The sequence below is a fragment of the Monoraphidium neglectum genome (assembly GCF_000611645.1).
Source record: "Monoraphidium neglectum strain SAG 48.87 unplaced genomic scaffold scaffold00064, whole genome shotgun sequence".
Taxonomy (NCBI): domain Eukaryota; kingdom Viridiplantae; phylum Chlorophyta; class Chlorophyceae; order Sphaeropleales; family Selenastraceae; genus Monoraphidium; species Monoraphidium neglectum.
This window is the reverse complement of record NW_014013564.1, coordinates 4,974-17,999: the sequence shown is the minus strand read 5'-3', so window position 1 is coordinate 17,999 and position 13,026 is coordinate 4,974. Positions and strand designations below refer to the sequence as shown.

Sequence of the window (13,026 nt, the reverse complement as noted above, 5' to 3'; positions counted from 1 at the left end):
AAGTTGGGTGCATAACATGCCAGACTCACCCCTGGTGATTGGTCAAAAGCACGTTTTGTTGTTCGCATCACAGCTATCATTTGAAGCATGACCAGAGTGGGCAAACTGGAGTGGCGCTGCGCGATGTGTGCGTGACAGGACCCTGGGCACTCTACACTGGCTAGCTAACAAAACGCTGAGGGGTGCCAGCTTGGAAGGTTTGAATGGCCGTAAAGCAATAGGTTCAAACTAAGACGCTGCACGGCAGACTGTGTCATAGTTGGTGATTGTCTTCAGGGCGGCCAGGGGTGTTGATTATGGGGGGTTAGTTGGACAACAGCCCACACCAGGTCTATATGGAGGGCTGAGTCCAGTACGGTATTTCAAACCCTGCAGCCAGTGGCGCACCCCCCTATCACACGACAACACCCATGCAATGACATATAGTCCGGGAGCCGTTGCTGGGGCAAGCATGCGGTGCGTCCCTGGCAGCAATTGGTTGTCTCGGTCTGCAGCAAGCGAGCGTGCGGTGACAACCTGGGTGTCACACACCCTTGCACTGGCGGCTCCTGCTTCCGGCAGTTGTCGCCAAAGAGAGCGGGGCCAATACCCACTTTCAATTATTAGATACACTCCTTTTCTTGAAGCACACTTCCAAAAGAGCAGGCTACCGGGCCGATAGCGCACGCGGATGGAGTGGCAAGGGGTGAGCCGCGCTCGGTGGACCGACACACTTGTATTAAAGTTTGAGCGCAAGTATGGGAGAGGCAAAGGGAAAGCCGGCTGCTGCCGGCTGGCTGCGCTGAAATTTGAAGTGATCTCTGCCCTCCCGCGCCTCTCAAGCGCTGCAAGCAAGCTTGCTGTGCATCAACGTGACCCTGCGTAATACTCTGCCGCGTGCGCCCTTGATGTCTCCATGATGGCGACCGACGGTGCGCTCTGTGTTGCTTTCAGTGCTCCGCTCGTGCTGTGCTCGCGCCACCCGCGCCTCCAGGTGTCGCCCGAGCCAGCCGACCTGCCAGGGTGGCGGGCGCTGCGCGCCAGATACTACGACACAAACTCAAAGCTGCAGCGATGCCGCGCGGACAATGATCGGCTCCTACGCGAGCTCAAGCTTTACCGCCGTGTGAGTGCTGACGATCTGCTGCTGCTGCAGCGCCGTGCCCCTCACGCCACGTTCCTGACCCCCATGATTCGACGTTGCCATGCCCTGCTGCTTCCCCATCTCTGTTGCTCTCAACTACAGCAAGCGGATGACAAGCAGCGCGAGCTGCAGGACGCGCTGCAACGCGCCAGCTTCGCCGACAGGCTGACAAGAAGGCTGGGCGACACGGACATGGTGAGGCAGCGGCAGGGCCTCTGCTCGCGCCCTGAATGTGGCATTTTCCCGTGATTATGTGGCATCATATTGCATGCTGCCATGCTGTGAGCAACGCGCGGGTCCAAATTATGAGATAGCCCCTGACACCACGTCCCCCGACCGCACATCCTGCATGCGACCCGCGGCCGCACAGGAGCTAGCCAATGCGCTGAGCGCCAGAAAGCAAGTGCAGGTGGAGCTCAATGAGACACGACAACGGGAGGAGGCCCTGCATGCAGCTGTGGAGCAGCTGCCCAAGATCAGGTCTGTCCTCTCCCAAGACCCTGGCATGCCGCTTCATGCTTCTTCTAAGGGCCGCACTCGTGATTGGAACGCCCGAAGACAGCCATGCCCCTCCAGAATTTTGAAGCCTTTTCGAATCAAACGCCGCTCCTGTCGCTCTCGCCCTCGTAGCTTTGAGCTGGAGGAGGCGCGTTCCATTGCGGGCGCCTCAGAAGCAGCGCTCATCGAAGCACGCAACTCACTGATGGAGGCCCAGGCCCTTCTCGCAGAGCGCAACACCGAGTTTGAGGCGGCACAGGCGGAGCACACATTGCTCAAGGCCAAGCATGCCCAGCGCGACATGGACTTTGACCTGCTGCTGGCAGAGCAGCGCGACACGGCTGGGCTACTGGCAACCGCAAGGGCCGAGCTACAGGCTGTGCGGCTGCAGGCCCAGAGTGATCAAGAGGGGCTGGCTGGTATGGCGGACCAGGTGGGTGCCCTGAGGGAGGTGGTTTTCATGCCTCCAACAGTGTTGTGGAATGGATCGCGGCCTTGGCGCGCACATGTGGTGCAGCAATTCATCGGCGCACGAGCGCAAGGGGCGATGTGATCCACGCTGTAAGCCACCGTTTCTGCGTTGACAGGGCAAAGGTGGCAGTGAGAGCTGCCAAAAGCACATCGTGCTACGACCCACATCTGATTTCTGACCATTCACGCGGGCCTGACCCAAACCAGGTGGCGGCGCTCCGGGAACAGCTTGCTCAGCGTGGAGAGGCGGCGGAGGCTGCCGAAGCCACCATAAACACCCTTCAGCAGCAGCTTGCTGAGGAGAGAGCGCGTGCAGAGGCAGAGGCCGCCGCCACCGCCACCATGCAAGCCGCCCTTGCTGCAGCTGAGGCGCGCTCCCTTGAGCTCCAAACCCTTGTCAGCACAACGGAGGAGCAGCTTGAACAGGCACGCGCGGACGCCACCGCAGCTGGTGCAACGGCAGCTGTGGCTGAGCAACAGACTGGACCGGCAGACCAGGCTGAAGCAAGCCCACAGGTGACAAAAGTGCACGCCCAGGCTGTGGGCTCGTCCTTGTTGCACACGCGAGTCAATCTTTAGGCTATGTTTGCAGTGCACCAGCACAGTGTGGGTGTGTGCGCCACTGCTGGTCTTTAGTCGTGCTGCTGCCTCAGAGGCCTGCATGCTCTTGAAGCATGTTCATGTAGCCAAGGACGGATTTGCTGCATGCCGTATTCTGACACTTTGTCGTGCATGTTGTTTGCCCTCTATCAGGTCGGTGCGCTGGACGAGCAGCAGCGGATGTCATCATCAACAGCCACAACCATGGAGAACCACCTCGAGTTTGCATCTTCACCTGAGCAGCTTCAGATTGCAGTCCATGAGGTTGGCGCAACCGCTGTGCCTGCAGGCGAGGTGCAGCTGCTGGGAACAAGCACTGGGAATGCTGAGGCTGCGCGGGTGGTGTTGCTCGAGCAGCTTGAGAGCGCCCAGAACGAGGTGGCGGCCGCAGTGGCGCGTGCAGACGAGGCGCAGCAGCAAGCGGCGGCCACGGCGGTGCGTGAGGAGGAGGCCGAGGCTGCGCGTGTTGCGCTGCTTGAGCAGCTTGAGAGCGCCCAGAACGAGGTGGCGGCCGCAGTGGCGCGTGCAGACGAGGCGCAGCAGCAAGCGGCGGCCGCGGCGGTGCGTGAGGAGGAGGCCGAGGCTGCACGTGTGGCGCTGCTTGAGCAGCTTGAGAGCGCCCAAAAAGAGGTGGCGGCCGCAGTGGCGCGTGCAGACGAGGCGCAGCAGCAAGCGGCGGCCGCGGCGGTGCGTGAGGAGGAGGCCGAGGCTGCACGTGTTGCGCTGCTTGAGCAGCTTGAGAGCGCCCAGGAGGCGGTGGCGGCTGCAGCGGCGCGTGCAGACGAGGCGCAGCAGCAAGCGGCGGCCGCGGCGGCGCGTGAGGAGGAGGCCGAGGCTGCGCGTGTTGCGCTGCTTGAGCAGCTTGAGAGCGCCCAGGAGGCGGTGGCGGCTGCAGCGGCGCGTGCAGACGTGGCGCAGCAGCAAGCGGCGGCCGCGGCGGTGCGTGAGGAGGAGGCCGAGGCTGCACGTGTGGCGCTGCTTGAGCAGCTTGAGAGCGCCCAAAAAGAGGTGGCGGCCACAGTGGCGCGTGCAGACGAGGCGCAGCAGCAAGCGGCGGCCGCGGCGGTGCGTGAGGAGGACGCCGAGGCTGCGCGTGTTGCGCTGCTTGAGCAGCTTGAGAGCGCCCAGGAGGCGGTGGCGGCTGCAGCGGCACGTGCAGACGAGGCGCAGCAGCAAGCGGCGGCCGCGGCGGCGCGTGAGGAGGAGGTTGAGGCTGCGCGTGTGGCGCTGCTTGAGCAGCTTGAGAGCGCCCAGGAGGAGGCGGCGGCCGCAGTGGCAACGGTCGAGGGTGCGCGGCGCGAGATGGCGCAGCAGCTGCAGCTGGCTCAGCAGGAGGCGGTCGACCTGGCGGCGCGCGCAGAGCGCGAGGCTGTTGCTCATGCTGCGGCGCAAGCCGCGCTGGCGGCGGTCGAGGGCCGCGCCCTCGAGCTCGAGGCCCAGCTGAAGGAGGCGCGCGGCGGCGCCGAGGCGGCCCAAGCGGTTGCTCGCGCAGCGGAGGAATCGGCAGCGGCGGCTCGCAAAGAGCTGGCCGCCGCCGTGCAGGAGGGCCAGGCTGAGAAGATGCGGCAGGCCCTTTCTGCTGCTGACCGCGATCGCAAGCAGCACCTAGCGCAAGGGGAGCGGGCGGCCTTGGACGAGGCGCATGCGCGTCTCGTCGCAGCTGCCGAGGCCGAGGGCACGCTGCGGGCCGAGCTGGACGCGAGGGCAGCGGCAGCTGCCGATGTTCTCAAGGAGGTGGAGGCGAAGACGGCGGCCGTCGCGGCTGCGGAGGCGGAGGCGGAGGCGCTGCGCAAGAGCCTGGCGGCTGCGGCCGCTGAGCCGCAGAAGGTGGCGGCCGAGCTGGCGGCGGCCCAGGCCCGCGTCGCCGAGCTGAGCACGATGCTGGAGGCGGGGCACCAGGATGTGGCCAAAGTGCGTGGGACGAGTGTGGGTTGGTGCTGGCACACGCTTTGTAGCGTCAGGCGCGTAGAATAACAAGCAAGGACTGGGGTGTCCAAGCCCCCCTCCTTGTCCGGCACGAAAGCGCTGCTCATGCTCTTGTTGCCTGTCCTGTTCTGTGCTCTGCACGGCCAACGTTGTCGCCAACCCGCTGCCTCCTACTGCGCAGTGGCAGGACGAGGTGTCGCGCACCAACCTGGACCGCGACGACCTGCTGGCGCAGGTGCAGAAGATGCAGGTGGGGGATTCAGGGGGGGAGCCCACATTCAGGCGGGCCACATCAACATACCCCACTGGCTTCAGCAACCCCGGGGAGCATCCTGCCTGGCGCGTCAGCGTGGGTTGTCGTGGTTTTGTCTCCTGCTGTGCTTTTTCCAGGGCCCCCTGTGGCGGCCAGGCCCTTGCAACGCTCGCTGCCCCTCGGCGACCAGCCGAGCGCTTCGCAACACTCATCCCTGGCCCCAACCCCGCCTACCTGTCCTCAGGGTTGGCTGGACGAGGCCAAGCGCGTCGGGCGCCGGGAGGCGCGCGAGCGGGAGAATGCCACAGTGGAGCTGGAGATGGCCAGGTATGGACGGCAGTGGCGTGGTAATGGCGGAGGGCACATCCGTGTCGCGGGCCCTGCGTGTTGTGCCAGTGCTGAGTCACTCTTATGCGACCCCCGGCAAGACCGACATCGCCTCAACTCATTGCTGTGCCATCACTGCCAGGGCTGAGCTGGCGTCGGCGCAGCAGCGCGTGGAGGAGCTGCAGCTGCAGCTGGCACAGCGGGTGGAGGCTGCCGCGCCCAGCGACATCGGCGCGAGCGACGATCGCTCTGCCTGCACCGCGCCAGCTTCTCTCCTTGCTGGCGCTGTGCGCGCAAACCAGGCAGTCGCAGGCGCACTTTCAGGCACGCGCGGGACTGCCTCAGACAGCCTGGATCCAGAGGCACCGCTGGCACCGTCGGCACGTGCCGAGAGCGAAACCGAGGTGCAGGGTCCTGGGAGCGGGCAGCCAACCTGCCCGGGGGGCAGCATTGACCATGCCCAGGGAGCGGCAGGGGCAGCGTCATCATCAGCGCTCGGCTCAACCTGCTCAGGGCCAGAGGACAGCGTAGCGCCTGCCACCGTGGTGCCGGAGCAGGTGGCGCTGCCGGCGGACGCATCAAGTGCTCGCAAAGGCGCGCCGCCGGCTCCCGGGCCCGCCATCGAGGCGCTGTCGCAGCTGGCGTCGCTGGCCGAGCGCTTTGAGTCACAGGAGAGCATGGCGGCCGTGCTGACCCAGCTGGGGCAGTCCCTGCTGCCTGGGCAGGTCCAGGTGCAGCACCTGGTGGGGCAAGGGCTGGCAGTGGAACGATCCAGCGCTGCTGCCGCTGGCGGGCAACAGCTCTCCGCCACAGGCAGCGAGAGTGAGGTGTCGGCAGGGCCCGGCAGCGTGGCGGCCCAGCTGGAGGGTGGTCAGCCCCAGGTTGAGCAGCCGGAGCAGCGGCAGCAGGAGGACCAGGAGCAAGATGCCCAGGAGAGTGTCGGCTCTCCAGGCTCACCAGCTGCAAGTGCGTCCCTGTCTCGCGGGTCCCAGCCCGGCAGCGACGCCGCCGCTGACCTGCGGCTGTCGTTTGAGCGGCTTGCAGCGCTGGGGGAGGAGGGCGATGGCAGCGGCTCAAGCCTGGGCTCCGCAGCCGAGTTTGAGGATGGAGACGACGCGGCGGGCGAAGTGGTGTGGGAAGGGGAGGGGGAGTCACAGGCAGTGTTCAGCCTGGCAAGCGCCGGCGGTGCGGCGGCAGCCGAGGGCGCCGGCGGCCTCAACAGCTCAGGAACGCGGCCCTCGGTCGTGCCGCGCCTTGACCTGGGGGCGCTGCCGCTGCTGGTGGCTGCGCGGGACAGGGCCGAGGCTGAGGAGGTCGCCGCAACGCTCGACGGCGGCGCCGGCGCCAGCTTTGACAGCGGCAGCCCCGGGAGAGTCCACATGCTGCCTGCTGTTGTGGGGCAGGATGGCAGCTGCGGCTTGCCATCAGGTGGTGGCAGCTGTGCCGCATCTGGCACGGCCACTCACGCCCCAAGGGCGTCTGTGGCTGAGGCATTCTGGCTGCCGGGGCGTGTTGACTCTGGTGGGGGCGACGCCGACGCCGTTGACGCCGCGGGGATGCTGTCTCCAGGACGCCCTGCCAGCTGCGGGGCTGCGAACGAGTCTGAAGTGGTGGACTTGGCCTCCCCCATCGCTGCTTGGCTGAGGCCCTGCATGGCGGGGGCCGCCACGGACAGCGGCTGCGGCGGGGATGAGGAGGACGAGCCGCAGGGCTTTTTCACGGCCGAGCGGGGGCTTGCGCTGACCGTGCAGCCCGACACGCAGCAAACGGGTCACGACCAGGGCCAGGTGGGCCAGGGGCAACAGGAGCTGTTCTTCACATGTGCGCCCGCCACAGGTGGGGGCAAGGCCAGCCGCACCGCCGCGGGCGAAGGGGCTGATGCGGGCGGCGGGGAGGCCGGGCAGGATCACGTCTGCGTGGGCGTGGCCGCAGCGGAGGGCGGGGCGATGACCCCAGCAGAAGTTCACTCGGTGCGCAAGACATTGCTGTTTGATGAGTGACTGGCAGTTTCTCTGAGGACATGCGGCAGGTTTTCCGGCATTTTTAGCCACAGGACCTGTATCAATGCATTAGATCGGTTTCCACCAATTACAGTCAACTTGTCTCGTGAATAAATAACGAAGTAATCTTCTGACTGCCATGGCCGGCTGAAACGTTCTCACAACAGTTTTCTTCCTGTGCCTGAATCGGAGATTTGCAGAGGGAGCTGCAGTAGGGGATGATTATCGCCGCCCAGAATAGCTGTCCCGGCCCGCATTCCAGGATGAGCCGTCACGCATTTTTACAACATAAGCTCACTCGTGCCACTACTGCATCCACACACATCCTAGCAAGTGCTGTGCAGCTGGGTGGTGGACGTACGGAGGTTGAATTGTGGCAGGCACGCACGGTGGTTTCAGCGCGCCAGTAGCATGACAAGGGCAGCAGTGCTCTCAAAAATGCTGTATGGGAGCAGCCACAAATCTTGAAATGGGCTCGTCGGACACTGCAGGGTACTCATCCTTAAGGGCGACGCAAAAGACCTGACGCCCAGAACACCTTGCTGTCTCCTGTTTACTTGTCCAAGCCTGCGGCGAGCGACGCGAATACCCAGGAGAAGTCGCTAGCATGCCAGTGCTGCAGTCCTGCTTCTGAGCTGGACAAATTGCTCTCTCTATCTGTCAAAATTGTGGGACACCCCGACAGTTGGCTGCAAACTTGCTGCCCATGCATCAGTCGGTCACCATCAGCATCGACAAGCCGTGGTGCCCTGGACCCTACATGCACGCACCAGGCAGCTTCTTGATGATGGTGGAGGTGTATGTGCCGACGTCCTTGCCGACGTCACCGCCGTCGGCCAGGTAGCGGATGGCCAGGTAGGGCACCGCCAGCAGGCCGATCAGCTGGATGGGGAAACCCAGGAGCTGGGGGGAATGGTGGTGGTGGGAACAACAGTGGAATAGGTCCATCAGGAGTGTCCTGGGACCAGCAAAAGCGGCAAAGGAGGAAGGCTGCGCCCCCACAGGCAACCTGCTTGGACATTCATACAGCGGCAGGCCCCGCAACCCATCGCAGTAATGAGAGGGCATGTGATCCCATATGCTTTATCAGCGCCACCCACGAAGTCCAGGGCAGGCAGGTGGATGAGCCACCTGGCGCAGAGTTGATTCACCGGTGGTGGGCGGGCGAGGGGCAATTGGGTGTAGCGGAGTTGCGCGCCGGTAACGTATGCAGCCTGCCTGCGTGCAGGCACTCATGCCCGGCACAGGGCGCGGCAGGACAGCAGCAGCGAGCCTGGACAGTGCTCACTCTGCGGTGAAGAAAGCGACGATCGCCGCCACAGAGTAGCCGATGACAACTGGCTTGTTCTCGGACTTCTCAAACTGCGGAGAGCAAGGACATAGCAGTCGTGATTCACGATGACATCCCTGACCAGTGCAAGACCATTGATGCCCAGCAACAGTGGGCTGTTCGCACCCTGCCTACCCCCCCGGATCAAAGCGTGCTTGGCTGACAGCCCACCTTGTCGGCGATGTCCGCCAGGAACTGGTCAAAGTCAAAGTCTGTTGGGGGCGCACGGTTGCAAGTGGTGGGGAGAGAAGTGCTGCGGTTGATTTGATCGTATGGCGCAAGTCCCCAAACACAGGATAGCCTTGTCGGTTTTATCACAGTGTCCGGTTGCGGAATGCATGCAGCACGCTAGCCTGGTGTGCGCCTTCTCCTTCAATGGGCAGACGCCCCGCCAACGCCTCGGCCGCCTCGCCCTCTGTTAGCAAGCTGCTCCCATGCCAAGCACCACTGCTTGTATGTGCGCGCGCTGTCCCAGCGTCCCAGCCGCTAACGACAAGGCGCTGTCGACCTGGCACACCAGCAATCAGTCGACTATCATCCCGCAAGCGAGGCCCTTCGAACACCGCGCCGCTCCTGTTGACAACTGGCACAGATGGCTGCCCAGGCCACCACAGCGGCTGCACAGGCCACTTCTGCTGCAGCTTGCTTTGCCAACCCTCGTGAGCGCTAACCTGAGCTTGCGCGGACCACATGGCGAGGGGCTGCACCATCGCAATGCCACAAGGGTGTCCCGTTGTGGTGTCGGGCGACGAGGCCAGGGTCAGTGGCGGTGTGGGCGTAGTGAGGCGTCAGCGGGCGGGCCAGGGTGTCAACAACTCAACAGCCCGCGGCAACCAGCCTGATCAGGGCGCGTGGTTGCTGCGATGGGACAAAAGTAGAGCCCGCGCCCGGAGGATCAGCCCGCGCCAGCAGCAGATCTTTGTGGTTTGAACCCACACTGGCGCATCAAGGGCTTGGGGGCCGCAAGGTAGCTCCTGGAGGTCCTGGCCACGGCACGGGTGGCCACACGCGAGGTGGAGAGGGCGAGCGCCATCGAGAGATCGCCTTGCTTGACCACGGTCCTGGTTTTAAGGGTCAGTTGTGGATTACGTGGTATGGCAGGCTTGCAGCTTAAGTACGTGCCACGTCCAGGCAAAGGACAAGGCAGAAGGTGAGAACGGAGAGTGACAGCAAGTGGGTGTGCTGCACCCCCCGGCCGTGCAACCGAAAGTTCAACAGCAGAGTGCATTGCGCCCGGCCCCGCGAACTGCCACGCACGTGGCAGCGCCTCACTGCCTTTGATTATTTTGAAGGCATCTTGAACAACCGCTCAGCACTTGCAACCCCTCGTCGGACACCTTGTCTCACTTGGCTGTGGCTGACGGGCACCGCTCTCTGCGCTGAGAATTTGCAGCTGCCTCTGTACCGCATGAGGAGCTCACGTCCATCGCCGAACCTATGTGGTGGGCAAACATGGCACTGTCTGTAAATAGAATCCGTCCACGCAAACCACATCGAGTGCCAGTCCAGCAAGGCTTATGCTCAATGGTCTTTCACCCACGCACAGTTTGGGCACCAGAGCCACATCGACAAGACCTGACGGCAGTATGTGCATGACACAGACCTGTGCCTCTGAAGCTCGACTGTCAGTAGCTCAATCGCGGCTGTCAAAGTGAGACATGTTGCAGGCTTGCTTGCAGCCTTGCCGTTTCCAAAAGGGTGCTGTGGTAGGTGCAGGAAAAATACGGCCTGGCATCACTGCGTTTGGTGGAGCGTCACAGTGTGTGTCCATTATCTCATCGCTAGGCAGACTGGTGTCAGTAAGCCCGCTCGGTGACACCCATTGCTGCATGGGTTTGTGGGGCGCTACCATGCAGTGGTCCCCTGACAGGTGATCAGAGCCGACAGACAGAATACCATGTGCGATATCCTCGCTTTGCCGCCACACCCAAACCATGACCGCCAAAAACAGGGCTTCATGGATATACATACGGCAGACTAATGCGATTACTGAACTGACGTAGCGCCAACTGAGCTCCTTATGCAGTTGGGAGGACACAGGCAGGCCGCTGCTTGCACTCCCCAGACACACACAGCACTGTCGCCGGATTCTCCAGATCTACGCAGGAAAATTACAAACTTGCGACACACTGACCGCATCTGCATCAGCATCTGCAAAAAGCCTTGCATGTTGCCTTAAAGACGATAACGCATCATGTGGTGCCGGCGTGAGCAAACCCTGCCCATACCCACACCAAATGATGCAGTGAACACAATACATGTATATAAAGAAAGAAAGGGGTGACACGTGCCAGATGCATGTGGCGAGCAGCAGGCTGCGAGACCCATGGTCAGCCATTCTCCTCGCCGTCTTCGTTTCCCTCACCACCCATGGTGACAGCTGGCACAGTGCCTCCAGCAAGCAGGCTGGCGTCGGCAGCACTCAAGGTGTAAGAGTTGCTCTTGTGCTTGGGGCTGAAAGTGAAGCCCGACGGCGCTGGCCCCAGCAGCATCTCGCTGATGCGCACCCAGTCGGCAGCGCTGCCACTGCCCAGAAGCGTCTCCAGATCGTTGCGGCCCACAAAGCTGGGGGGCCGCCAGTGCATCTGCTGCGGAAGCACCTCCAAGAGGCCCACGGGCACATACCTGGGTGGAAGGAGGTTGGAGTGAGAGCTCCTTGTTGAAAGAGGGGGTAGCGCGTTGGTCCAGGGGTTCTTGGAAATGGGGGGCGGTGCTTGGGTGACGAGCAGCAGCGCAGTACTGCCGCCGCACATTGCTGGGGACCCTTCAAGCAAGTCGGGGAGGGCGCATGTTTCATCCAAGCCGTACGCGGGAGGCCCGCTGCGAAACCTCGGGGACACCAACGCGGCGCCTCATTCTTCCCCAGGTCCCACCTGTGCGTGAAGCTCAGCCACTCGAGAAGGAACCGGCGGGTCGCCTCCACCCCGCGGTCGTCACTGCCCCAGTGCTCGAGGCCGTAGCTGCAGAATTGCCGCAGGTGGTCGAAGCGCTCCCCCGAGCTGATGTCCCACACGCGCTGCTCCCGGATCTCTGCTCGCGGTGGGGGCCAGGGGCAGGACGAACAGTAGCCGGTGGATCACAACTTGTGAATGTGTGGCGGGTTGATGCAATACTGCTGTCTCGTGATTCTGCTTCTGCAACTACGTGCAACTATGTGTTGCCAAACGCCCCCGCAATCGGCCCCAACGCAGCTTCCCTTAAGCATTCACATGCATTGTCCTGACCGCCTCTAGCTTCCCAACGCCTCAATGCCTGAGCCTGCCTGTGAAGATCCAGGGCTTGATGAGCGCGCCACGCCCCAGCATGCAGGTGGTGACATCACCGCCCGCCATGTGCTGCGCCCAGTCCTGGTAGCTCATGATGTCGCCGTTGCCCACCAACGGCAGACCAACGCCCGCCGCCACACCCGCGCAGCGCTCTATGTAGTCCCAGTCTGCCTGGCGGCTGTAGCGCTGCTGCCGGGTGCGCCCATGCAGAGTGATGGCGGCTGCCCCCCACTGCGCAATCTGGGGAATTAGCTCGTGGGCGACATCAGCGCCGTCGTTGTAGCCCTTGCTGCGGCCGAGACAGGGACGGGAGGCAGGAGGGGGGGGGGGCGGGACCAGCAAGGTCGGTCATGAATGTGTGCAAGGGGTTGCAGGAATAGCTGCGCCTGCTTGAGCTTCGCAACTGTGCCCTCAAGGCCACTGCAGGGCAAGGATTCATGCTCATCTCACTCCGCCCTCCAAAATATTCCTCACACACTCCACACATCCCGCACACCCTCCCCCTCATACGTCATACCCCTCCCCCTCGCACCGCATCTTGACAATGAGAGGCACATCCAGGGCGCCGCAGGCCGCACGCACCACCTCCTCAAAGCGCCGCGGCTTGGTGAGCAGTGCGCTGCCGGCCTGGCGCGCACAGATGATGTCAATGGGGCAGCCACAGTTCATGTCCACAAAGTCGCAGGACACGTGATCGCTCACCACCTGGCACAGGCGCGCCATGGAGTCGGGGTAGCCACCACACACCTGGGCGGGCAACGTGGAGAGAGGGCTTGAGACTCCATTGCAACCTCCAAATGGCATGAGGGTGACTGGAACTGACGCGAGCCAGGCGGGGTGAGCTGGATCAAATATGATGTTGCAGCAAGTCTATGGAGCGGGCCTGTGCAGCGCTAGCGGCTTGTGTGCCGACAGCACGCCACACGGCTGAAGCTCCTGGCCTCAGGGCCGCGGAGCTGTATGGGTTGCGCCCACCTGCACGCCAAAGATGTCCTCTGAGGGGTGGCGCTTGAGCAGGGCCCACTCGCTGGCCTGACCCTGCAGCAGGTTGGTGGTCAGCGCCATCTCGCCGCATGTCACCTCGCACCCAAGATCCTTGCACAGCCGCCGGAATGGCAGGTTGCCCACCTATAATCAAGGACGTGAGGATGGTCGAGGGGCGGGGCTGATGCTGTGGCCGACCGCAACAGCGGATGTGGGGGGGGGGGGGGGGGCAGGGCCCCTCAGCCCTT

The 13,026-nt window shown here is 63.4% G+C and overlaps 2 protein-coding genes across 2 annotated transcripts; one reads left to right on the top strand and one right to left on the bottom strand.

Annotated features, from left to right (window-relative positions):
• Positions 1-1,826: 1,826 nt before the first annotated feature.
• MNEG_0740 (hypothetical protein) lies at positions 1,827-7,198 on the top strand (the record flags this gene model as incomplete). Its single annotated transcript, XM_014050773.1, has 6 exons — positions 1,827-2,054; positions 2,300-2,608; positions 2,846-4,603; positions 4,800-4,868; positions 5,116-5,198; positions 5,341-7,198. 6 exons carry the CDS (start codon positions 1,827-1,829, stop codon positions 7,196-7,198), a joined length of 4,305 nt encoding a protein of 1,434 aa, XP_013906227.1.
• Positions 7,199-7,751: 553 nt separating this feature from the next.
• MNEG_0739 (tRNA-dihydrouridine synthase 3) lies at positions 7,752-12,859 on the bottom strand (the record flags this gene model as incomplete). The annotated part of the gene is made up of 10 exons (XM_014050772.1): positions 7,752-7,765; positions 7,969-8,101; positions 8,299-8,329; positions 8,487-8,560; positions 8,700-8,740; positions 10,894-11,153; positions 11,402-11,558; positions 11,851-12,083; positions 12,327-12,541; positions 12,770-12,859. The coding sequence occupies 10 exons, from the start codon at positions 12,857-12,859 to the stop codon at positions 7,752-7,754; spliced, it is 1,248 nt and encodes a 415-aa protein (XP_013906226.1).
• Between the last annotated feature and the right edge of the window lie 167 nt (positions 12,860-13,026).